General features: G+C 38.2%; 1 protein-coding gene across 2 annotated transcripts in view; it reads right to left on the bottom strand.

The window, feature by feature from the left end:
• Positions 1-23,463, bottom strand: part of Maco1 (macoilin 1) — a 59,282-nt gene extending 35,819 nt beyond the window's left edge. The window contains exons 1-4 of one of the 2 annotated variants that reach the window (XM_063235790.1): positions 23,175-23,463; positions 8,236-8,377; positions 6,286-6,412; positions 1,437-1,560 (exon numbers count right to left, since the gene is read on the bottom strand). In XM_063235790.1, the coding sequence (XP_063091860.1) occupies positions 1,437-1,560; positions 6,286-6,412; positions 8,236-8,377; positions 23,175-23,254 (473 nt within the window). In that variant the 5' untranslated portion in view covers positions 23,255-23,463. The remainder of the gene's footprint in view (positions 1-1,436; positions 1,561-6,285; positions 6,413-8,235; positions 8,378-23,174) is intronic. The other variant, XM_003471320.5, reaches the window with a different exon arrangement.
• Between the last annotated feature and the right edge of the window lie 2,398 nt (positions 23,464-25,861).

Raw genomic sequence — 25,861 nt, 5'->3', positions numbered from 1 at the left:
GATTTTATGGGAGGTCAAAAGTAAACATTCTCAATGTTAAAAAATCAAAATGACATTATTTGGCTTGAAAACTAGAAGGCAGGGCCATTTTTATCTTCTTGCTGCCTGGGTGATAAATGTCACCAGTTATTCCTACAAAATTAGTTCATAAATACTCTGTCATACGTAAATTCAAGAATCATTTAAATAAGTATCTGGTATCAGTGCTAACATTTGGGTTGTGCTGCCAAATTAAATCAGGTGTACTTACAACTCTAATCTCTGGGATAGAAAGTTGAAATATTCTCATTCATCTCATCAGCTTGCCTAATACTGTTGTAAAGCTTCTGCAAACATTGTCAAACCTGCATTAAGTTTCATTAACATTAAAATTTATCAATTCATAATTACAGATTTAAAGTTACAAGTTTTACTGATTAGGTTTATTTAACTCATTTGTGAAGAGATTAAAAACACCAGAAACTATTTTTTTAGTAGGTTCTAGTTTATTTTGGGTTTTGCCATTAAATAGTGGCAAAAATTGGTCTGTTTAGGAGAAACATATATTAAGTGGTGACTTTCACAATATTTATAAATAAAATCATGCTAATTTTCAGAAATGTTTCTGGTTCAGGTTAAATGAAAAATATTCAATTTTATATTTCATTAGAAATAATATTCTTTTTAAGTTAATAATATTATCTCCTATAAACAGGTTAAGAAAAAAAATTCTACAGGTTTTTTTTTTTTCTTGGTCTTTTGAGACAGGGTCTCGCTGTGCAGTTCAGGCTGGCCTTGAGTTTACTTCATAGCCCAGACTGGTCTCAAACTTGCAAGGATCCTTCTGCCTCTACCTCCCAAGTGCTGGGATTACAGGAGTGAGCCACCATGCCTGGATAAAACTCTAAATTCTTTTAAGCATCGTGAACCAGTCATATATTTCACCAAGTTTTTTTGAATCATTAGCAGATTATAATAAAAATAAGTAATATTCATCAAACACCTAAGTGCTTGGCATAAGTTAAACATCTCAAGCAGAGTGTCCCATTTCCTCTTTCCCATGATCCCTAGAGACAGATTTTTTTAAAAAACTGAGGGTTAGAAACAATGATACCAACTGGGCATGGTGGTTCACACCTATAATCCCAGCACTCAGCAGGCTGAGACAGGAGGATCACTGTAAATCTGAGACCAGTCTGGGCTATTTAATGAGTTCAAAGCCAGCCTGAACTACATACCAGGACCCTGTTTCAAAAAAAAGAAATAATGACACATTCAGCAACACAGCTATCAGGGGAAAGAGCCGGGATTCTAACATTTATCTGTCTGAAGAAAGCTTTTTATCACTAAGCTGTAATTTCTTCCAGGGCCCATGTACAATCCCTAAGAAAAACTACACAGTTGAACTTACCATTCTACACTGGAATGAATTAGAAATCAAGACTATAAAGACTTACCAGTGAGCAGCAAATGGACGACAAAGGTCTACATGAAAATTTTTGAGATCCTTAAATCTAATTGCTGCTTCAATATAAACAAAGAGTATCCAGAGGGATACTGTAGGCAAACACACTCCTCTTTCTGTGGAAAAGCAATAGAGAGATAACATCAATGATACATTAACACACACAACAGATGGGTTGTTTGGGAGACTGACTCAACTACAGTAACCTTCATTGTGAGACTTTCAACTAAATTAAAAAGCAACTTAACCCAGACTGAAAGCTTTTATATGACAAACAATCCACAGAATCAATGACTAAAATTAACAGCAAATATTCTGGCAGAAAATATTCAGAATATATATAAAATAAAAGATTCATAGTTCAACATACAAAGAGCTCCTACAAATCAATAAAGAGGCAAGTGAAGCTTAGGGTAGTGGCATGTGCCTATTACTCCAGCACAGGCGAGGCTGAGGAAGACTGCTTGAGGCCAAGGGTTATAGGCAAGTATACACTACAAGAGTCCCTGTCTAAAAATAAAGAGAAATGCAGGTGGGGAACGAGGAATATACAGCTTAGTAGTAGGGCACATACTTAGCATGTGTAAGGTCTTGGCTTTGATTCTTAGCACCAAACAAAATCAAACATAAGCAACTAAAGGAGGAAATATGCAACTTTTCATAAAAGGAGAAATATAGATAGTTAAAAAGCATGAAAAATCCTCAAGTTTACTACTGAGATGGAAAATACAAATTGGATCCCTTTTCTTAACTCTCAGGGAAAAATTTTAAAGATAATCATGAAGGAAAAGTATCAAAAAAGGTTTAATTTCACATTTAACAATAATATAAATTACTTTTAAAATTGACAGTATAATTAAATTTAAAATACTTGCACTTTTTCTTTTTCTTTACTTTTATTATTTTTTTTTTTTTTGAGATAGGATCTCGCTATGCAGTTCAGGCTGGATCTAAGTTCACTTTGTAGCCCAGGCTAATCTCAAACTTGCAATGATCCTCCTGTCCCAGCCTACTATGTGCTGGGATTACAGGCATGCGCCACCATGCCTGGCTAAAATACTTGTACTTTTAATCCAGAAATTTCACTTTGGACTTTACCCCACAGAAATACATAAAAACTTTGAGATAAACATATAAAAATGTCCATTGTAGTATTATTCGCAGTAACATAAAACTAGAATTTAAATGTCCATCCACAGGGAACTATTTAATCATGATAAATCTACATAATAAAATATGGACAGATTTTCTAAATAATGAAGATCTCTATTGTCATGACATGATCTATTAAAAATAAAATTCTTAATTTCAGCATTATTTGAAATTTTTTTCTTAACTATAAGCCCATACTTCTCTCATAATTAAAAATAATTTTCAAGGGAAGAAAAAGTAACTTGCAACAGACAAAGTACAGATAATGTACACAATTTTTCACTGGTTTTAGAATCAAAGTCTAGAGAGTAGGTCTACCTATGATAGACCTACCTATGATAGGTCTACCTATGACTAATAACGGGATATTTATGAATACAGGTTGGCAGGGAAGGACCGAGTGAACTAAATGAAATCTTTAGGATGAGACTAAAGTCAGCTCACAGGATCTTAAAAATCAGAAAGGCCATTTAGCCTAACTTCACCAAGGCCCAGAGTTTAAGCAAAACTCTTAAGCCTGAAGTCACAAAGACAGCACTGAGTCTGCTTCTAAAGAAAACCCAAATCCCTCCAGTCCTGAATTAAGTCAACACAGAAGCTCTGTGAAGGCAGCTCCTGACCTCAATCATTCTTATGGGTTTAACATATCAAAACCAGGGATTTTCACAATACAGAAAGAAAAATAACCTACAGTACAATGAATTTTCAAAATCATTTCAAAAATGTTTATTTCCCACTTCTCCTGTTAGTTTAAGTTACATTATAGAGGTCTGGGTTTAGCTGAAACAAGCAACTGCCTGGCAAGTGCTAGGTTGTGAGTTTGATACCCAGTACCAACAAAACAAAACAAAACAAAACAAACCAGTTACATTATAGAAAAATTAGACAACATATTATATTCCTACAACTACTAAATAAATAAAAGTACACTGAGAGCATTTTGAGCAAATAATCATGTTACAAATTTGATTTTATATCCAGGCATCTTTTAACATAGTTTATAATATAAAAAGTTTATAATATAATATTATCTTTTGTGGCCATATATGATTTCTTTTCCTTTTCTTTTTCTTTTGGGTCTCACTGTGCAGGCTGGCCTTGAACTTGCTTGTATAGCCCAGGCAGGCCTCAAACTCACAGCGATCCTCCTGCCTCAGCCTCCCAAGTGCTGGGATTATAGGCGTGCAGCACCATGGCCGCAGCCAGATCTAATTTTATCAACTATTCTTAAAATTCTTGAGAAAGAAGTTCAACTGGAAAAAAAATTAGCCCCAACTTAAATAAATTGTACTCATATCCATGAGGCTCAATAAAGTTGTTCCAAATTGTAACGTATTTCACAATTTAGCTACCCAATGTGCATTTCTGAGCCTACAGATAAAGACAGGCCACAATAACTCTGTGACACCACCCACTGAAGTAATTCCCAACAGGTTCTATGAAGAGTTATATACTCAGTCTATTCTCTACTACTAAATATTAAAGAAATTTAGGGAATCACCATAGTTCATCACAGCCCCAGAATATCTGAGTTGAAAGGCTCTTTTAAACATTATCTAGGGTATTCTACTCTCATACAATATGATACCTAGAGAAAGGGACAAACATTCAAGTGGCAATGCACTCAAAACTGATACCCATGGCAAAAAATGTAAGTAAAAACTAGTGCAGAGAAAAGTAAGTTAAAGGAAAGCAGACTAAAGAATGTCTACGGTAGCTTATATCAACTTAGTTACAAAAGAATGCTAAACATAGAGAAAATCATGCTCACACTGGGTACTTTAGATAACAGGACTCAACTGCCTTGTGCATAGGCCAACATCATCCTTCTAGCAGCTTTGAGAAGAGGATGGGTGTTGTGTCAGACAGTTATCATTTGGTGCTCTTTCAGTGGTTAACATCCTACAGGTTGCAGCTAGGCCTAAGCATCAAATTTCATATAGCATTGCAGACAAGTGTGACCCTGAAAGCCAATCCTCAAATCCCAGTGTACGCCACATTCAGGTTTTCCCAGTGGACTGTTGCTGTCAAAATATCTCATCTGATCTTGGTTTGAAATAACAGTGTAGCCCTAAGAAGAAGAAAGGAGGTAGCTGTGTAGCTCTACTCTAGTTAGAACACACCTGAAATATAGCACACAAACCCACTAAGAACTAGGGAGACCAGGATGGTGAGAGTACTTAAAATACAAGACAAAGCTAATGGAAGTAGAGATACTTCTGCCTGCAGAAAAGAATGAAGAAGATATGACAAGGTCTTCAGATCTCCAAAGAAATGTTAACCTGCCAGGAATAGAGCTCAGTGGCATAAGTGCCTGCTTGGCAAGTGCGAGGTTGAGTCTGATCCCCAGTCAAAAAAAAAAAAAAAAAAAAAAGAAAAGAAATGTTAACCTGATAGGAAGATTATACTCAGAGTGGCTTTGGTGGGAAGGTTCCTAGTTTTAAGACAAAGTTTTGTGTATTTCTATACAATTTTCTGGGAAAGCCTTTTCAGGATCTCTAAAAATCAGTGGGTCCACAGAAGATGAACAATGTGTGATACAGCAACTCTGGGGGGTTTTCTTCTCTCTTGTTTTTGAAACCCCAATATTGTTCTCACTATCTTGTTTTGTTTTATTTCCCTTCAAAAGAAAATAAATACAATAAAATAAAAAAGAAAAAGAAAAAGGCTTAGGAATATAGCTCAGTGGCAGAGAACTTGCCTAGCACAGTCAATGTCCTGGGTTCAATCCCAGTACCACAAAATACTAATAACAACATGGAGACGTGTTAATGATGAAATAATAACTTTAAGAAAGAAGAATATATTTTTATGTATATACAAAAAAAATAAAATAAAAAAGAACCAGGTCCAAAAACCGTTATGACACAGTAGGCTAAAAACATGAGGATGAAATAATCACCAACAGGAGACCTGCAGCCACTGCCTGGCTCTGACCTTTACCCCTTGGTGAATTTTGAAGCATTCCTATATTAAGTTGTACAGGATCACTATAAAACACTGTGATTAAAGAAATAAATCTTATAAAGCGGTTTACAGAGTAAAAAATATGAGGATGACATTTTTGTCTCAATGTAACTTTCTATTACAGCGGCCCCTAAACGGAACAGGGTATCAGGAACAGCAGGTAAGTGCTTTTTCACTCAGAGATAAAACTTTCATATGCCAGGGACACTGTGGGGATGCTTGTGACCAGTGACAAGTTTACCTGAATGACCTCTGACATTCTATTCAATAATGAAAACTACAAACATTTTTCTAATTTGCCACATAGCATTTATTTTAGCATTATTCCTAAACAGAAATCACATCAACTTTTTTAAATGTATCTCTTCACACTGTTAGTAATGGAAATGTTTACAATTGAGGCATGAAATAATAAAGGCTTAGACTTTTGATTCAAGTAATAAAAAACAAGTATTTGTGGGCTGGGGATTTAGCTCAGCGGCATAAGCGCCTGTCTTGCAGGCAGGCAATCGTGAGTTCAATCCCTGGTACCGATAAAAAGGAAAAAGCCCCCCCCCCAAAAAAAAAAAAAAAAAAAGTATTTGTAAATTATAATCTACTAGGAAAGGGCAAGAAGACATAAATATCTACATAAGCTCAATTGTAAATAGTTTATTTATTTTAAAACACATTTTAAAAACTTGAAATTTAAGACGTTTCTCTAAGACATTAGTAAGACTTACCTGTGTGCCACACATACTGAACCCACACATATGTGCTAGCAGCAAAGAAAAGCCATTGTATGGGAATGAAGAGCAGACAGATTATATTTGATGTGAATGCTACACAAACAAAAAATACTGAGAAGGCCTAAGGGAAAAACAAAACAAAAAATACCTTTTAGAACTTGTTATTTTCAAACACAAATTGTTAAAAGCTTACTGAACAAAATTACTGAAGCAAGTTAACAAGAAGAAATTTTTAACATTTAAAATCTACCACATAGAAAGAAGTGGCTAACTCAAGATTGTAATGAGTAATACTATTTTTAGTGCTTAAATCATGAAGAACTAGACCAGAACGAAAGGAAGTTGAGCCACAGTGAGCTTGTTTGGATTCTATAGGTACATTATCTGAAAGAATAAAAATTTTAACAGAAAACCTTCTTTCTCCTCCCAAACATTCCTAAAAAGCCTAATTATTAAAGGTAGGCTTGTTGGAATACAGATGAACCATAATATTAGTAAGAAATATGCTAATATTAGTAACTGTAATAATGAAGTCCTCCTTCGACTACACTATGTATTACCAACTGGATATAAGCTTAAAACCATTTTTTTAGAGCATGGAATTTGTTCTGACCAAAGTGCCAGGGCTACATTTCAGTTTTGAGGTGTGGCTATGGACACAACAGAAGTAACACATAAAGGAAACAAATACACCCAGGCCTATTTTCTTGCTCTACCCCAGTAAATCTAAAGATGTAGCCTAGAGACTTCTGGAACGTCTTGAGGTCCTCTCAGAGGGTCTTCGAGACCAAAATTATTTTCATAAAAATACTAACCCTAACCTGACTTCCTCACACTCATTCACTTTTGAGTATGGTAGAAGTTTCTAGAAGTTACGTGACCTGAGTTGCAACAGACTCAGTTCAGAAAAAGATATTAAAATCTGTCTTCTACTGACTCAGGCATTAAGTTATTTGCAAAAATGGAGCCATTATTCTATTTTTTGAAAACATAGTTGTTTTTCATTTTAAAATGTAATTTGGTTGGGAATGGTGTAACTCCCATCCATGCCTATAATCCCAGCCCTCTAGGAAGCTGAGTTAGATCACAAGTTCAAGCCTAGCCTGGGCAACTTGCGATTCTTTCAAAATAAAAAGGGTTTAAGAATGTAGCTCAGCACAAAGGTGCAGGGTTCAATCTTCAGTACCACTGGGGGGAAAAAAGAATAAATATGTAATCGGTATTACTATGCAAAGGATTACCATTACTCAGCAGATTAATAAATATGTATTTTTAATTTTCCCAGTTTTAATTTCTAATACAGAAAATATAGGTAAGTGTAACCCACATGAACAAAAGCTTAAGAGTGCCTGGTCAGGGGTAGTACCACACACCTACAATCCAAGCACTCTGGAAGGCTGAGGCAGGAGGGTTAAATGTTACAGCACAGCCTCAGCAATTTACCAATTTAGCCAGACCCTGTAGAAAAATTTTAAACATAGAGAAAAGGTCAAGTATATAGCTCAGCGAGAAAGCCCTGAGTTCTATCTTCTGAACTGGGTGTGTATGTGGGGGGTGTCTGCAGCAGAGTCCTGAGACCAAAGTTTAAGAATCACTAATCCAACTTTAGTTCAATCACTAACACTGTGACAGGGAATCCGGAAGCGCTCCAGAGTAGGACTGAGCAATGACTGTTTCCTCTACTATCATGTCTATTCTCTCCTTACTAAAGTATGTGACCCAACTCTTCTTTCTGCCAGAATGGGAGAGGAAAGAATACAACAATCGTATCAGTGGGTGGACAAAAGAAGGCAAGAGGCCAGTGTGAGTTCATAGACCCTATTGGTTCATCCCAACTCCGCCCCAGCATATTGTTCATCAAATTTATTTTAAATGGGTTACTATCAACTAGTGGAGAGTCCCTTATTCCTCATAGAGTTGGAGAGCACGTATTAGTAAACATACCAGTCCCTGGTATCTGAAGGAATCATAGACGCTTCTGATGAAAAGCCAGAATGGCCACAGGTATTCAAATCTGAACTCCAGGACAAAATCTGCAAGGAGGACAAGCGCCCACACTACCAGGAATTTCAGGTATAAAAATGTACTGCAAAATATAAAAATGAAGAGTTCAAGGTCATTTGTGAAGAAGCAGAAATACGAAATGTACTGTTTCTGTCTAAAAGAGACAAAATACAACATCATTTGCCACGAACACAATAGAGATAAAGTACAAGATTCACTGCCATGGTCTATGCGAATTTTAAAAGCTCTGGTGTTCATTCTGCAACTTATAAATATCGAGATATTATAATGACCAAAACTGCTTAATTCCATTTAAGATGGAAAAAAATTTAAATTTCACCACTCTAAAAATGTGCTAAATGTCTGACTTTAAAATACTGCAACACTCTCAAAATTACAGTTTTCAAGCTGCTCTTCATTAGAAGAAAATGTCACAGTTGAAAGGCTTCAAATGTGCGCTTTCCCACCCCTTCTACATCTGTTTTAGAGTCTTTGAAATTCTTGATGCGCTCCCCTGCATGCTTGAAGACTTCCATCCTTTTCCCCCTCTTCCCTTGCCACTCTATATAGTATTCATCCACATTTACCAAACAAAAGCCAGCTGAACTCACAATACAGAAACTAACTTAAGCAGCACATGCTGATCACCACCAAGGACCATGAGGGCATAAAAACGCATACCCAAGAAAAACTCTTAAGTGTTCAGGGCTTGTTCTGGCCAAGACGTAAATATAGGTTCCCAGCTCCCGCTGGATTCAATTAAACAGAAACACACTTTGAAAAGTCACTTAGGACGCGTAACTAACCACTGCACTATGTTCAAAATGAGGTAAAGATATGGATAAAAAATCATTTTCATATAATCTGAAGGTCCTTTTTCTAGTTCATTAGTTGCATAATAGGTAATAGAAGCCTTTCTTCTAAGTACTAATAATCTCTGTTTTTGTGTTCCCAATCCCACCAATTCTGGAGGTCCAACTTAGATATTAAAAAGACTTTTCTAAAATATATAGAGTGGAAATGCCTAAAACTTACTTTGATTTACTCAGAATCTTGTGTATATTTTTCAAAACCAACATTCCAATATAGCTATTTGAAAAAATACCAACAAAATTAAGAGTTTAGTGGATGGTGCTGGGAATTGAAGCCCTGTCATATTAAACAACATACTTGGCCACTGAGCTACTCCTCTAGCCCAAATCAAGATTTTTAATAATTTTTTTGAGATAGTATCTTTCTATATAGCTCAGGCTGACCTTGAATTTGCAGCGATCTTCCTGCCTCAGCCTCTCAAGTGCTCAGATTACAGGTATGTGCCACCATGACCATCAATGTTTAATAATTTTACAATGTATTTCGATAAGATACAAAATGATTTACGTACTTGGGATAGAGGATAGATAAAATCAACATCTAGCACTGAAGGTTTCTTCTGTACTCTTTAAGGCCACACAGGTAAAAGATATCAAGAATAGATACAACTGTCTTTTAGTCACATATCTATAATATACATAACTTGCCATCTAGAGTTAATTTCTATATTAATTCTTAGAATGTCTGCTGATTTCATAAGTTTTTTTTTTAGAGTGCTATAAAATCAAGGAACCAAAAGCAATCAAAAGAGCACTCTTCTTCTTCTTCTTCTTTTTTTTTTTTTGATACCAGGTATTGAACTCATGACTTCACGCTTGCCAGGCAGGCGTTTATGCCACTGAGCTAAATCCCTGGCCTAAGTTTGGAGCACTCTTTTGTTTCTTACGCCACTAAGCTAAACCCCGGCCCCCTTAAGCGCACTCTTAAATTGAAGTCCCATCTTTAGTTTCATTTCATGGACAACATAGCCTTCATTTCCATTCTCTCAATGAATCCAAAACTGACTGAGGAAAGAGAACACACTTTTATTAGAAGAAACAACTGAGTCACACAGGTATTTAGGATCATTAATCTCTTTCGAAACTAGATTTTCAAGATGCTTGACTTAAAGCAGTATTTCAAGCCAGATAAGGGGCCACTAGATGAATATTCTAGAATTGATATCTAATAAGGACAAGCATCGGATAACTAAGAAAAAGCCTTTTGGTGTATCACGCCACATACTGAAAGCTAAAGGTGATTCATAGTTGCCATTACCAAGAGGACAGGAAACCCAGGATTGAGACAGATGGTTATTAGCCGAGCCAGTGAAATATTCCACAGACTTATTTCTGTATCAAGGGGCAACTGAACTACTTGGCCCTAAGTGTGAGCAAGGAAAAGGTCAGGTGCTAAGGACTGATGGCCTTATCCTATGGTAATTATCAGGGCTCCAAGAAATGACCCAGGTGACTAGCAGCTAGAGATAATGGAGAAAAGGTACACTGTACTTGGCAATGGAAGAGTATTCAGTACTGCTTGTCATGTACCACAGATGATTACTCCACAGACAGTAATACTAAAGGGCTGAGGTAAAAAATGGTTATAAATAGCACTGGTGTTAGTAGAATGAAAAAAATACCTTCTAGTCGCTATCTACTTTGTAAGACCCCTCCGCATTAAGCATAACTGCACATATCTTTTCTGTTCCATTAATATTTACAAGCTTACAAGACCACTGAAAGTTGTTGCCATTCTGCCCTATTTTAATATATAATTTGGGAAAAATTTTTTGTAATTATGCTTTAAAATTTAAGAAGTTTTGTGAGAATTTACAAATTTATTTGGATCTAAGAAATGAAGTTACACATTAGTCACAAGTTGTATGATTAACCACATATATACACACACGTGAATACTTCCCATATGTGAACCAGGCATACTAATCAGATTCTCTTCATGATGTACAATAAATATTTTGGAATGTCACAACAGCTTACATTTTCCTTTGGAGTATCTTTAGATTTGGCAAAATCTTAAGAGTCTTCACTATTTGGAAGGAGAAAGATTAGTTAGGTTTCCACACTGGTGATCAATAATAGAAGACAAGGTTACATGTATCTATTGAAACATAAAAGGCCTGATTTACTGTTAGAGAGGGCTACGTGAAGACTGAGTCAAGCAGTTTTCTTAAATTTTCTAAAACTCTATCAGACTACAATGACCCAATAGAATTTAAGACTAATTCTAGAAAAAAATCAGCTTTGTTAATTAGGTTCTCTTGATTTTAGAGGCAGGCACACCTGAAGGGGTGCCCAGGGGAAGCTGAGGGTGTGTCACATGCCTGTGAAGGTCAAGTTTCTAAGCGAGACTCAATGGGCCAAGAATATAGCTCCGCAGCATAAGGCCTGCCTGGGAGCCCAGGGTCCTGCGTCTGATTTCCAGTTCCAAAAAAAGAAAAAAACTGAGTGTCAAGGAACATCAAAGATATGAAAGCAGTTGCTTGAAAAATGAAACGTGAAAAGACGAAAGGAAAAGTATAGGAAGGAAACTCAGTACCTTTGAAGATACAGAACTAAAAAACAGTCATTAACGAAGATGATCATTTTTTACTGCCACAGGTTTAAATGACTGATATGAGAAATGTTCAGCAGGCTGCCATTCTTTGAGTAACAAGATGTGAACAGTGACACGCAGCACTGAATAGTGACATGCCAGCTAGACAGGGAGCCTGCTGTACCTGAGGGGCTTTTTGGGGAGAGAAGCGTGGACAGTGGCTGCCCCCCTTTCACATGGGGAGTGGTAATTACCAGACAGGATGTAGGTCATGTATGGCTGAGCAACATTCCACAGCCAATTCCGTGAAAACAGAATCAGGAGAGTTCGTACGTTTCCAGGCTTTTCTCTGCTTTCCTCTTCCCTCCGCCTCCCTTTTTCATCTTCTTCGCTCCTCTTCCTTTTCTTTCTCCTGTTCCTCTTTCTTCTTTACCCTCTCCTCTCCTCCTCCAGTGCTGGGAGTGGAACTCGGGCCCTTGTGCATGCTAAGAAAACACTCTGCTACTGAGTTACAACCCCAATCCCACGACATTTTCTAAATGCTTTAAAAACATGGTCAAGAGTCTCTCATTTCATCTTTAATACCTAGAAATTATTCTGGACAAGGGAAATTCCACATTATAGTCTTGCTACTCAAAGTATATAGTCCATGGACCAAGAGCAGCAAAGCATAATGTACCAACTATGTAGAAAAGCACACTTTCAAAAAAAGAAGAAAAGAAAAGCAAAGCACACTTTCAAGGCTCACTCCAGATCTATTTAATCTAAGCTTGCATTTTACCCAGATCCCTATGCCAATTATACGTACATTAAAACTTGAAAAGTGCTAGAATCATGCCATGGTTTAAATGTCTCCTGTGGAAACTCTGAAACTTAATCCTTTATTTCATATATTGATGGTATTTGGAGGTGGGGCCTTTGAAAGGTAATTGAGACTGGATAACATCACCAAGGGTGGGGCCCCTGACAAGGTAGGTGTGTGGCTTTATAAGAAGAAGAGCTGGGTGTGGTAGTACACACCTGTAAACTGGGCTACTTGGAAGACTAAGGCAGGAACACCAAGGTCAAGGCCAGCCTGGGCAACATAGTAACATCCCTGTCAGACAGACAGACAGACAGGGACAGAGAGAGAGAAAAGGAACAGGATGAGAAGAGGAGACAGCTGATAACGCATTTGCTTTGTCTTTCTTTCCAGCAGTTAGCATGCAGCAGGAAGGCCCTCACTAGATGCCAAACAGATACTGTTGCCATGCCCTTGGACTTTCCAGCCTACAGAACTACATAACTTTCTTTATAAATTATCCATTCACAAGTACTAAGGTAATAGCCAGGTGTGGTGGCTCACGCCTGAAATCCCAGCACTTGGGAGGCTGAGGCAGGAGGATTGTTACGAGTTCGAGACCAACCTGGGCTACACAGTGAGCTCAAGGCCACCCTGAACTACATAGCGAGACCCTGTCTCAAAAAGACGAAAAAAAAAAAAGTACTAAGGTAATAGCAAAAGAAAATGGGCTTAGACAACTTCACATTGTTGTGGAACCTCCACTGAATTCCACGATGTCTCAGAAAGACAATCAGTACAAATAATCAGGGTCTATCTCCAAACTGCTGGGTGTTTTCCCCTCAATTTGTGGCATTAAACTGTACATGGTCAGTTCTCCCACTTTTCCTACAATTCTTTCTCAAGAACAGAAAAGATCTCCATGTAAGTACAATTAAAACTAAGTAAAGCATTTCCATTACTTTTCATCCTTCAGCACACAGCAAGAACACTGCATGACTTCCTTAAAAGAGCATCCTTTAACCCAAAGAACCAGGATCTTGCCGTATATTCACAAAGCATTTTGTACTATAAAAACATTGTCATATGCCAAGCGTGGTGGCACATATCTGTAATCTCAGCACACAGGAGGCTGAGGCAAGAGCACTGCTGCAAGTTGGAGACCAGCCTGGACCATATATAGTGAATTTAAGACCAGCTTAAATTACTGAGCAAGACCCTGCCTCAAAAAAAGAAAAAAAAAATAGTCACAATTAGAATTAAATAATACTTTATATAATCACCTGTTTAGATGTAAAGGCCACATGAACAAAGGAACAGCCTGTGAAGTCCCCAATTTATCCCCTCAGTGTCCCGTCTAGCACCCAGCACACCGCACCAGAACTTAAAATTCTTTTTGCCTCAACAATTATTTACTGAGTGAATGACCAATAGTATAGAAGCCTGTTCAGGGCTATACGGTTTTTGCTGGCATGCACACTTACCATGGTGATGCACAGGTGACTGGGGTTTCTGAATAAAGCACCAAAAAGAATAACAAAGATCCCAAATACAGCTTTTGCTTGAAGGATTACCATGCACCTGCTCCCAATCTGTTCTGACTGTTCTTCAGTAGGAAGAAACAAATCTAATCAGCCTTGCTTGGGGTGCCAGACTGTCATTCCATTTGGCCCACCTGCCACTAGCTCTGACTACAGCAATAGTTCTGAGAGTAGGAAGCCAGACATTAAAAAGATCTGCAAAACTATAAAACCAGAACTCTCTTCTCATGGATTTATTATTGTTTTTAAATGAACCAATAAATTTTTTAAAATCTCTCTCAGTTTTAACTTCTAATATGGCAAATATTACTAGGGATAACCCATATAAATGAAAGCTCTCTGAGGTTTCCAACTTTAAGATGGTAAAGAGGTCAAAAACAAAACAAAACAACAATACTGAGAAATTCTGGACTATGGGGAAGCTTTTGTGAACGACAAGATAAAATAAATTAGAACCATTACTACATTCTCCAAGTAATGCATCCTAATATAAAATCCAGCAAAAGAGAGCAGGCTGAAAAGACCCAAGCTGTTGCATATTTCCTTTTTCTATTCCATAGATTGTAAAGAAAGCCTTTTATAGAGTCAACTACATGCACACCATATACACCCCTATGCACACATGAACTCTCACATATACATACACAGCCACTGCAGTGACAAATTTAACAATGTGAAATATATCTAATTTTTTAACAAAAACTATCTAGAATCAAAATTGCTATAAAAGTCTTTAAGAATTTCATGGGTTTTTTTGGTTTTGTTTTGTTTTGTTTTGTTGTACCAGGGATCAAACTTACAGCCTCACACTTGCCAGGCAGGCGATTACACCACTAAGCTAAATCCCTGGTCCCACATATAATATTTTATAAGAGACTACATAGAGCACAGAGATATGGGGATAGTGTTATAATCTAATCCAAATGCAGAGAAAGGAATTTTTAAATTTCTGCTTTAAAAACACTTTTAACAGTGTAAAGTCTATGAAGCTTGGGATGCAAGAAGATAAAAAGCCAAATAGGAGAGTCAGTAAACATTTCACAGGTCCAACAAAATTGTTATTACATAAACATTAGAAATTTCCTTCATAAATGAATCAAATATTAAGATCAATTACAGTGACTGCTTAGCCACATCTTATTTGTAATGTTTCCCAATACTTTCATATTAGTTATCTAATTTTATCCTAACAACCATGATGTAGGTAACAGTTAACTGACCACAGAGAATACTGTTCATTCTGCACAGAACCCTGTATTGCTGAATACGGTAAATCTCTACGTAAAGATTTGAAAATGTAACATAAAGGCTATTTTTTGTTAAGAAATAAATATATACATTTGTTTATATGAAAAAAAGAAAACTGGAGTCATAAATTATATATATAGCAATCATCCTGGGGCAGAAGTACTAAGTGCTTTTACATCTTTCTCAAACACTGTTGTGCTGCTTAAATTTTTTTAAAACCGTGCTTCTTTTTTTAGCTTTTCATTTTGAGACAATTTTAGACTTACAGAAAAGTCGCAAAAACACTACAGAAGAATTTCCTGACACTTTTCACCCAGATTCCACAAATAATAAAACATTTTGTCAAATTTTGGTTGACATTCTTTCCCTAATATAAACACATTCTTTCTTATACCATTTGAAAATAAGTTGTAGACATAACACCTCTTCCTCCCTAAATTCCTACAAATATAATATTGGTGATGCTATTTGACATATAGACCTTAGTCAAATTTCAGTAATTATCTTACTAGAATCCTTTATTGTGATTAGTCTAGGATCACATTTTGCATTAAATAATCATGTCTGTTTTGATTTTTTAAGTTCAGTAGAGGAAAGAATCCCATTTTGGGAAGAAAAAAAGATTAGTGGATATATGTAAGACACTCCTGATACCTACTGATTCAACTGGAAAATGATTTTGAAGTAGCCCTACATGTAATGGGAGAGAATAATACAAATTATTGCACATAAACACAACTTAGAATGGATAAAGTGACACAATATAATGAAGCAGAAACAAGATGGACTTTAGATATATGCAGATATAGGTCTCTATCAAGTAACTAACCTCTGGCCACCACAATTTCTTCAACTGAAAAACTGAAGCAATACCTTTACAGAAACTAAATAAAATTATTTAGATAAAGTATAATAGCAATACTAGTGAGAGCTAACAACTTTTTGAGCGATTACTATTTAGTAGTTAGTAAAATAGGTGTTTTATATGACTTATCTCAATTACAGTCCTTCCCTCATATCTGTAAAGGATACTTTCCAAGATCCCAGTGATGCTAACAAGCCTGGATAGTATCCAATTCGATGTACACTGTTTTTCCCTGTATATATACACCTATGATAACAAAGGTTAATTCACAAGTTAGGCACAGTAAGAGGTTAACAACCATAGCTAACAAAACAGAATGACTATAAAATAGTAAGTTATTTCATGAATCACTTATGGAATTTTTCCATTAAATATTTTCCAGCTGTGGTTATCCATGGGTAACTGAAACAGCAGAGAGCAAAATCATGAAAAAGATGGACTACTGTATCTGTGTAACTACTCTATTAAATAGATCTTACTATCCTAATTTCACAGATGAGAAAACTGAGAGCCAAAATGATTAAGTGACTAACTTAAGATCATACAACTAATGTCAGAGTCACTGGCTTACTCAGTAAGCTCACGGCTTACTGCCCACAACTGACTTGCTCATTCTGTTTCATAACAAATAGTTCCTTCTTTCTATCTCTTCCTATAGATACTGCATATCCAAGCTATTAAATAAATGCGAATAAATGCTCACTATCTTAACTCTAAATTTCCAATTTATAAACTTGATTTATAAATATACTATGGAAGTGCATATTGTTATCTTCAAAGTAGCTGCTTTGATTACAAGATAGAGGCATGAAAAATGATCAAATAATGAAAGTGCATTATTTATTACCCTGATTTGAAATTCTGTATCATTGTTTTTAGCTTTTTTTGGTTTTTTAATTAAAAACAAAAAAGAAACTGCAGATAAAAATTGAAATCAAACATTCTTTGCAGGAATAACTATGGCATAAAAAGATAGGACAACTCAAGCCTGAATTTCAACAATATTCACACTTTTGGAATGATCATTATAATACTGAAATATGTAATCTAAAAATAAAAGGAACTCATTTTTAAATAAAGTTGGACTCACAATGAGCTAAGCGGCATACCTGCCTAAGCTTAGAAAAAAGACAAGAAAATACTTTATTACATCTGAGAAGAAAGAGTCAAGCCTCAGTGTTTCTCACATCTGAAACAGGAACTCTTTTTTGACCATGAACACAGAATTTATTCTCCCTGGTGTTCAAGTCTCCTTGCTACAAGACAGCCTTTAGTACTGAACCACTTATTTGGTTTTTAAAAGTGTCTTGAAGATGAACAAAGCTATAATATTTAAAAACTGAACATTATTTCCAGCCACATCTGTGTGCTGAGCAGGAAATGGATCACAAACACCACAAATGCGACATGATACAAATGGATCTATCTAAAGTGGACTAGTTGATCATTTCCATCCATTAAGTGCAAAGCGTCTAAAAAAGAAAACGGGATGGTGAAAGATAAAGTACTTCTGATGTCACAATCCCATGACTCAAAGTAAGCGCACCATTCTAACTGGCAGGAGAGAAAACCTGTAAAGGAATAAAAGCCATTATTATGAAAGGGCTTCACAGGCAAGGGTGAGATGTACTTTGGAAGCCTGACGAGTTGAGATTAATGTATCAGTTAAATGTCAAATTAAAGATTAAAAAAACTTTTAAAATATTCTCTAACAACTGATTAAAATTTTTACATTTCCCTTGCTAGGATATACATGTGTCTAAAGTTGAGAGAGTACAAGAAAACAGTACTTCTTAAGTAACTAAAAGAAATCCACAAGGGAAAAAAAAAGTCTAGGAAAAGATGTTTCTACCATTGGTATGTGCCAGTTCACTCACGCAGCTTTTGGGGCACTCAACTTTTTCTTCTGGACCTACTTCTTGGAAAAAGTCCAAGTAAAACAATTATGTCCAAATCTAGTATGCCTAGAGAAGGAAATAATCAGTGTATTTGAAGAACACACTAATTTTATGAAGAGTAACTCAAAAGTATTTCACTTGTGAAATTTTTATCTGACCTTTCAGACTTCCCAAGATGGTAGTAGTCTAGAAAACAATTAAACAAAACATACATAAAAACCCAAAGAGTTAATTAACATTAATGGCGACAGCTAGGAGAAACAGACAAAGAAAATGCTGGTGGAAATACAAGTGCTTACAAAACATGGATTGGTCCCTAATGTATGGGCACATAACGCGTAAGACAGTGAAAACAGTAAGTCAGTAAGCTATTACCAAAAACCTGTATCTACTAACGTTCAAGAAATGCCTCGAGGAATCAATGTAAACAAAAAGGGAATATTATTAATAAAACAGGAGCTTTTAAGCAAGTAATCTGAAATGAACACTCCTTTCTTTCTCCTCAACCCAGTAGCAGCAATTTAAAGGGATTTTCAAAACACCTAATAAAACTTACTTGCCAAGATTGCTCAGACAAGAAGAATCATACTGAAAGTTGGAAGGACATATTTTTAAAGGGACTATACTACTGGCAAGTGCCAACATTCCAGTATGACAGACTGTTTAAATGGAAACCACAAAACATAAGAGTTTATTTAGCTAAATATTTTAATTTCTTCATTACATCTATCCCCTTCCCTAATACTCCTGTGAAACAATACGGGATCTCTATCTTTTATATCGGGTCCAGCATTGCTGAAATTAGAGCCTACCAAGATTACCAAAGTGGTTTTAGGCTCTGACACTACTTACTGGTATCTGAGGTCCAGCAAGGCAGCCAACCTCCAGGGACTGTAATAAGCATAGCCCCAAGGAATCTAAAACCAGCTTAGACGACATCATTAAGAAGGCAGGAAAAGCAGTCAAGTAAAATTTCTGGAGATCAGATTATTCAGATAAGGGTCAAAAAGGAAATTAAGAAGCTGAAGAAGATGCGAAATTCAATAATCTTAAAAGTCACTTCCAAGGAGTCCCAAGGACCAGAGAACTTTTAAAAAATGAGGGGAAGGTACCATATATGCCAGGCAGTCCTGAGTTCTTACCCCTAGTTTTAAGACATTAAGCTGTAAAAATAAAACTGACAGGTATAGCACTACTTTGTTTTAAAGGTTTCAGGCCACACACTACAAACCGAATCCAGCACAGGAAGACAGGAAGTAGTCATAAATTCACAATGAAGTTTTAAGGTTTTATTATACTTACTCCTATAAGTAACAATTTCAATTTTACAGATTTGGAATATACTTTTAGTATAAATGTTTCTGTGTCTATTTTCCACTCACCACATTTTTAGCTCATCTTCCTATTATAAAGTAAGCAATTCTTAGGAGAAGGAGCACATAGCAGTGCAGGAGGTGGGGAGATGGTCATGGTAGTGCATGCCTATAAATCCAGCACTCCGGAGGCTGAGGCGGGAGCATCACTGCCAGTTTGAGACCAGCCTGGGCTACAAAGTGAGCTCAAGGCCAGCCTCAACTGCGTAGCGAGACCCTGTCTCAAAAAGACAGTGGGGGAGGGGAGGGTGGGGATAACTACACAGAATCTCCTCAAGGCTTTCAAACCCCACACAGCAGCCAACTAGCCCTACCTCACCTGGAGAACGACTTCCTGTCTTGAGAAGTTAAGGGGTGAGGAGCTGGTGCAGGTGTGTGAGGATGCAAGAACATCACAAGTAGTACAGTTAAGAGAGTTTTCATTATTAATAACTAATTTTCATGATTTTCAAAGTATTTAAACACCTTGGTTGAGTTAGAACATATTCCTTCATTTAGTGGCAACTGTTATTTCATAAAATAGCACAGGCAAAATGTAGCTATTAGTCCACTTTAATTAAGCCACTAAAACAGTAAGCTAAAAGTTGATCCAGCAGAAATATTTTCATTTGAATAGACCTGAAAGTTCTGTGGTATCTCTAAGCCACTGTCCATCTTTAAGAGTGTACTATTATGGCCTTCTAGACTGTAAAACTCCTTGAAGACAAGGAACCATGTCTTATCCTATAAACTCCAAAACTCCCTTAATAATGTATTTAATGAATGGAATTAGCTTATAGCCATTTATTTATTAATATCCTCACTCAATATTTATTGAACACTGATCATCTATACTGTGTCAGGCTCTGTGTTGGCTCAGATTTTTATTGAATTTTATCTTAGTTAAAAAAACTCATCATTCCTTTCTCTTACTCTTGATTATTAACTTGACTGGAATAACATTTTTATATTAATTTTGAATATTTTCAAATGATGGGCATATACACATTATAATTAATTTTCCTTGTATCTTGCCCCTGGAACAAAATTTCAACACAACCATGATAGTGGCAATAAATGATATTTGACAATCAGTGCAATGATTAAAAGTGACTCAGCAACAGGATTTTTCAAGCAAGATCAAGAAGCAACTGGTCCCTTATTCTGACTACTCAACTTTTGTTTGCATTTTCATCAAATCTTAAGAATAAACCACACACATTAAACATGACAGCAACACAGTAAATAATATTTGCACAGCACACTTGAATTTATAGTCTCACAAACCGGACATATTTTTTTTAGTCCTCAAAACTCACTTAACAGATGGAAGAATTGGGAATAAAAGCAAAGGATGCCCTACCTATCTGAAGAGGCGGAGCTGGGAGAGGGAGTCTGAACCTGAAACCCACAGTCCAGCATGCTTTCTGCATCACAGCTGTTTCCTTCCTTCCACTGTGAAGGCTCAGAAACTTGCAGACTATGACCATGAAAATAATAACTCTCTGAAGGGTTAGACTATGGAGTGGGAAAGAGTAGTTATACCAAAATTGACAACACAGCTCAGGGAAAAAATAAAAAAGCTCTCTCTTTAATGAGCTCTCTCTAAAATTGGCTAGATGTTGAGAAACAAAATAAGCAGTAGATGGTGTGAAAAACAATTTAGCACAGAATTCAATATGATGATCAGCAGAAATTTGATATCCATAAATCCTCAAATGTCCTAATTTATAACTAGCTCATTCATTGTTTTCCTAATAACTGGAAATTTTCCAACTCTCTCTTTAAAACAGAATTGGAAAAAATATATGATCTTGTTCTTTAATCCAATACTCCATAGTATAAACTAAGAAACAGATACAATGAATTGAATTACTCATTGACATATGATGGTCAGGAAAAACAGGTAGAAATATGTTGAGGTTCTTTTATTATCATTTAACTTAACCAATGCAAAAGGCCAGCAAACAGATTTGAGAAACGAAACATCATTTTGTTGTTGTTGTTGCTGTTTTTTAAATTTTACAGCTGAAACTTTTAAGAGTATTTTATTATTAACCTTCTGGATAAGAGAATTCAAATTCCAAAAGCTGGCAGTAAAATAAATTTTTATTCCACAATGAATTCACTTTGTATTAATTCACACTGATTGAATGTTTACTACGCTACAGGTAGTGAACTGGGTACATTTAAATATAAGCAAAAATACAGCAGAAAACGTAAACAACACAGGGCTCTCAGTCTTAATGAATGAAGGTAAATCATCTACTGCTACTGTAAATAGCAGCCATTCAAAAACCACAGTTGTTCTAAGTCTGCCAACTGTTTAATACACATTTATAATTCTAATTACTATTTGTATTCACCTTTTTCAATAGCCAAGGAAAAAACATTCCTTTACTCAAAAGATTTAAGAGTATGGTAACTTAAAGAGACCTTTTCCCTATCCATTAAATTTGTATGAAAAATTGGTTTTGCTTTCACAATTTAGTTAAAATAGTTAGATTTGACCAATTCAGCATGTATTTGATCTGTTTTACTCACTTCTACACCTTGACTGGCTAGAATTGTGCTTGGCACATAGTATTTACATTTTTGAATGAATGAACGAATGAATGATTCCTATAATCTATGGCTGATTATATACGAGTTGATCCAATAACTTTTTCTTTTAATTGACTTCTTAATGCTTCTAAACTTGAAGAAAACCCCTGGTGTGTGAAGGGGAATCATTCCACATGTGCGAACAACAGCATGTGCAAAGTGTACAGTTAGGTTACACCAAGTCAGGGAACATCGGTTACCTCCCACACTTCACATCCCACAGCTAACAGAACTACACTGTGAAGCATCATCAGGACTCAAGCTTTACATCCACATGCTGAGAATTATCCTTGGTAAATTAATTACTTCTCCACTAAACCTATTTCTTTATCAAGGGAAGTACCATTTAAAAATTGACATTCTAAGAACCAAAAAATATCAGTTGTACACAAATTGGGGAAGCTATGACTGTCACTGAGTTGTCCATGAACCTGTTGTCCTCCTCCTCGAGGACTGAATTCAGTTTCTATTTAAAGAGACACTGTTTTCCTTTAGAAGGGGGGGGGGACTCCAAAAACCTGAATCTGAAGGGAAATTCTTTTCATAAGGTACGAAGAAAACTATCTATTTGGAACTGTCAAAATAATATTTGCTGAGAAACTAGTATCAGCCCGTCTGGAGATGAGCCACGGGGCATGATTTGGGGGTATAGGCTTCTCTGCCCTGGATGCCAAGTTTGAGATCCCATAAGGAAAGCAGAAGGTAAAACAGGGGGCAGCGTGGCCCCGACCAGTCTCCAGGAAGGCCTTGAGGGCCTAGGGGCCACTGTCAGCTACCAACTTTGTCAGCCCCCCCCTCCCCCTTGCACAGGGTTCACATGCCTCGAGCTCAGTCCTGCAAACTCGCAGGCCAACGCCGGGCCCGGGGCTAGAGGGGGTCCGTCCGGGACACACAGGAACGGGCGGGAGGGTCGCGGGTCCCGGAAGAAAGGGGCTGGCCGCCCTTTCCCCCGACGGGCGCAACGCAGCCAACGGCGGCTAGGCTGCTCCCCCGGCCTGCGCCCTCTCCTCCGGCCCGCCGGGCCTCGCCACGCCACGCCACGCCACGCCACGCCCCGCGCCCCGGGAGGACCCCCGGCGGGGGCGTGAGGCCTAGTCGGGGTTACATAACGGGGCCGGACCCTCGAGAGCCGACTGGGGGGCGCGTGGCCCGCGCCGGTAATGGGGCGCCGCCGCCGCTCACCTGCCGTAGATGCCCTCGGTGATCCGGTTCCGCTTTAGGGGGCGGCGAAGCTTACTGCAGTCGGCGTTCCGCCGCTTCATCCTCCCGCTGGGGGGCCCGCGCCCGCGCCCGTGCCGTCGCCGCCTCTCACTTCAGCCGCCGCAGCCGCCGGCCCGCCCTGCGTTGGGCCTGGACTCTACCCCTAGGGCCGGTCACACAGACATGGAGCCAGCACCCGGGGGGAGGGGGGGGTGCCACGGTGGGGGGGGTCAGAGCCTCCTCCGCCTTCGGAAACAAAGAAATGACAATTCCGGGGCCCGCCCGCCCAGCACCAGCCAGCCGCCTGCCCCGCCTCCTCATCTCCGACAGACGGCCCGAAGGACCAATCGAAGGCGCCTCTCCACCGCTGACAACCAATCCCAGTACTCGCTGAAGCAAAACGGACTCCTGAACCCGCCTCCTTGAAGGACAGAAGCGTATACCAATCATAATTGTGTCTGGACCTGTGACTGAGCCTATCAGAAAAGATTTAAATAGAGGCTTATAAATAGGCCCTATAAATATAACGTCTTATATTATGCCTTGCTGAGAAGGTACGCCTCATGATTATTGGATTGTGTTTCGTTGGATGATAATCGGTGCTGTATGGCACTGTGGGCCGTCGTCTACAATGTATGAATCGGAAGGCCCGGGTTTGCGACATGCGGAGTTTCTGTGCGGACATGTGCTTCAGTCAGTAGCGTCATTATGTAAGGGAGCGCCCCGGGAGCAGCGCCGGGATTCTTTCCGGGGACGCCAGAGTGCTTGGCCAGGCCGACAGCGTCAGCGCGCTACAGGGGAACGAATGACAAAGCAAACCTCACATACATACACACAGCCGGCCAGCTTCCCGCGAAGTGGTGACAGCGCCACGGCCAATCAGCGGAGGCGTAGGGCGTGGCCTCTTCGGTCCCTCCTCCAAGGTCGCGTCACGGGGCGGGGCCATGGGTGAACCAGACGCCGTGTGAGGCTATCGGAATTGTGTAAGGCGCCACGCCGAGGCTAGATGAGGGGTTCGTGGCATCCTTGTCCCCAGATCCGGGGACTGCTTAGCTGGTCCGGGCTTTGGCTGGATTGTGCGAGGCGAGGCACGCAGGACCGGCGACCCTTCTTACCTAATTCTTGAGCGCCGACGTTGCTCCTGGCAACGTGCTGGGTGCTTCTCTCACTCTTCTGAGCTTCTCTGTCTGTAGGCTGACTCCCCTGCCTTGTACGTATGGCAAAACAACAATTCGAAAAGACCACAAATAATTTTTTTTAAAGAGAAGGGGAAAAAAAGGAGTATTATATATCATTAGAAAATAACAGAAAAGGCAGAGGTGATGGTGCACTCCTGTAATCCCAGCACCCAGGATGCTGAGGCAGAATTGCAGAGTGCTACATAATGAGTTCAAGCCCAACCTAAACTACATAGTGAGACCCTGTCTCCAAAAAACAAGCAAAACTGGAAAGAAAAAAAGGCAGCAAAATAGCTTCAGATGGAGGGTGGGCACCTATAGACCTCTTAACACAACCATTGTTAGCATTATAGTGTTTTCTTCCCCTACCCCTGATTTTCTTCCATGGCTGATTTTTTTTTTTTTTTTAAACCAGGCATTGAACTCATAGCCTTGAGCTTGCCAGGCAGGCACTTATGCCGCTGAGCTAAATCCCCGGCCCCATAGCTGATATTATTAATTTCAAAGTAGAATAATAATCATAGTAGAAATTTAATTTTCTATCCTGTTCTATTCTTAGCATAAACATTTTTTTTTGTCTTTTTCGTTTTTATTGGTACCAGGGATCGAACTCACGACTGCCTGCTTGCAAGGCAGGCACTTATGCCACTGAGCTAAATCCCCAGCCCCAACATTATACATATTATTAGGCACCCTTCATAAATATTTCTGGTGGCTGTAGAATATCATGTCAAGTGACTTCACTAGCTTTATCCTTCAACAACAATAAAGCAGGTAGTCTTCAGCATATTTTGAAAACCTCCAGCAAGTTGATGCCATCTTGTTTTGTCCTAGAACACAGTTGACTTTTCCCAGTGATCATCCCTTTAACCAACTCTCATGGCAAAAAGGAACTTATAATTTACACTAGTGTATTGTTGTTAATACTGTTCTCTGTCGCTTTTTCCTATTCACAAACCTTCAAAGATTTCCCCAATGCATATAGAGAGAAAACCCATTCTTGTATGGTATCCATACGAGATGGAGACTCCCTATCCAGGCCTCCCAGACAAGCAAGTCTTTTTTTTTCATCAACCCACTGTAGCCTCTTCTTCCTCCCACCCACAGCATCTCTATCTGAGCTCCTTCTAGCGTGTGATTTCTTAGATGGGACTTATACATCCACCTACACAAAAAGCTGGTTACATCCATACCCTGATTACATCCATACCCTGCGGAAATGCAGTTTAGAAAAATCGCAAGGATACCTACTTGTTCAGTTCAAGGTTGAAATTCCAGCTTGGGCACCTACTAGCTTGGGCAAGTCACTGAATCTCTCAGAGCCTCTGATTAGACTCAAGTTTGTTTAAAGGCTGAGACGATAATGAGCATTGAGAGCCAGACATGTGGTAGATAAAGCAAGTATACTGCTCTTAATAGTATACTTGTTTTTCATTCTACTTCTATTCCAACGCGTTGACAAAAGTGGCCTTGGCAAAGGAAACTCTCGAG

This window comes from Cavia porcellus, unplaced genomic scaffold, assembly GCF_034190915.1.
Source record: "Cavia porcellus strain 051 isolate PalLab524CR breed Dunkin Hartley unplaced genomic scaffold, mCavPor4.1 scaffold_25, whole genome shotgun sequence".
NCBI classification, from domain to species: domain Eukaryota; kingdom Metazoa; phylum Chordata; class Mammalia; order Rodentia; family Caviidae; genus Cavia; species Cavia porcellus.
Note: the sequence above shows the minus strand (reverse complement) of the source record. Positions and strands in the feature narration are given on the sequence as shown.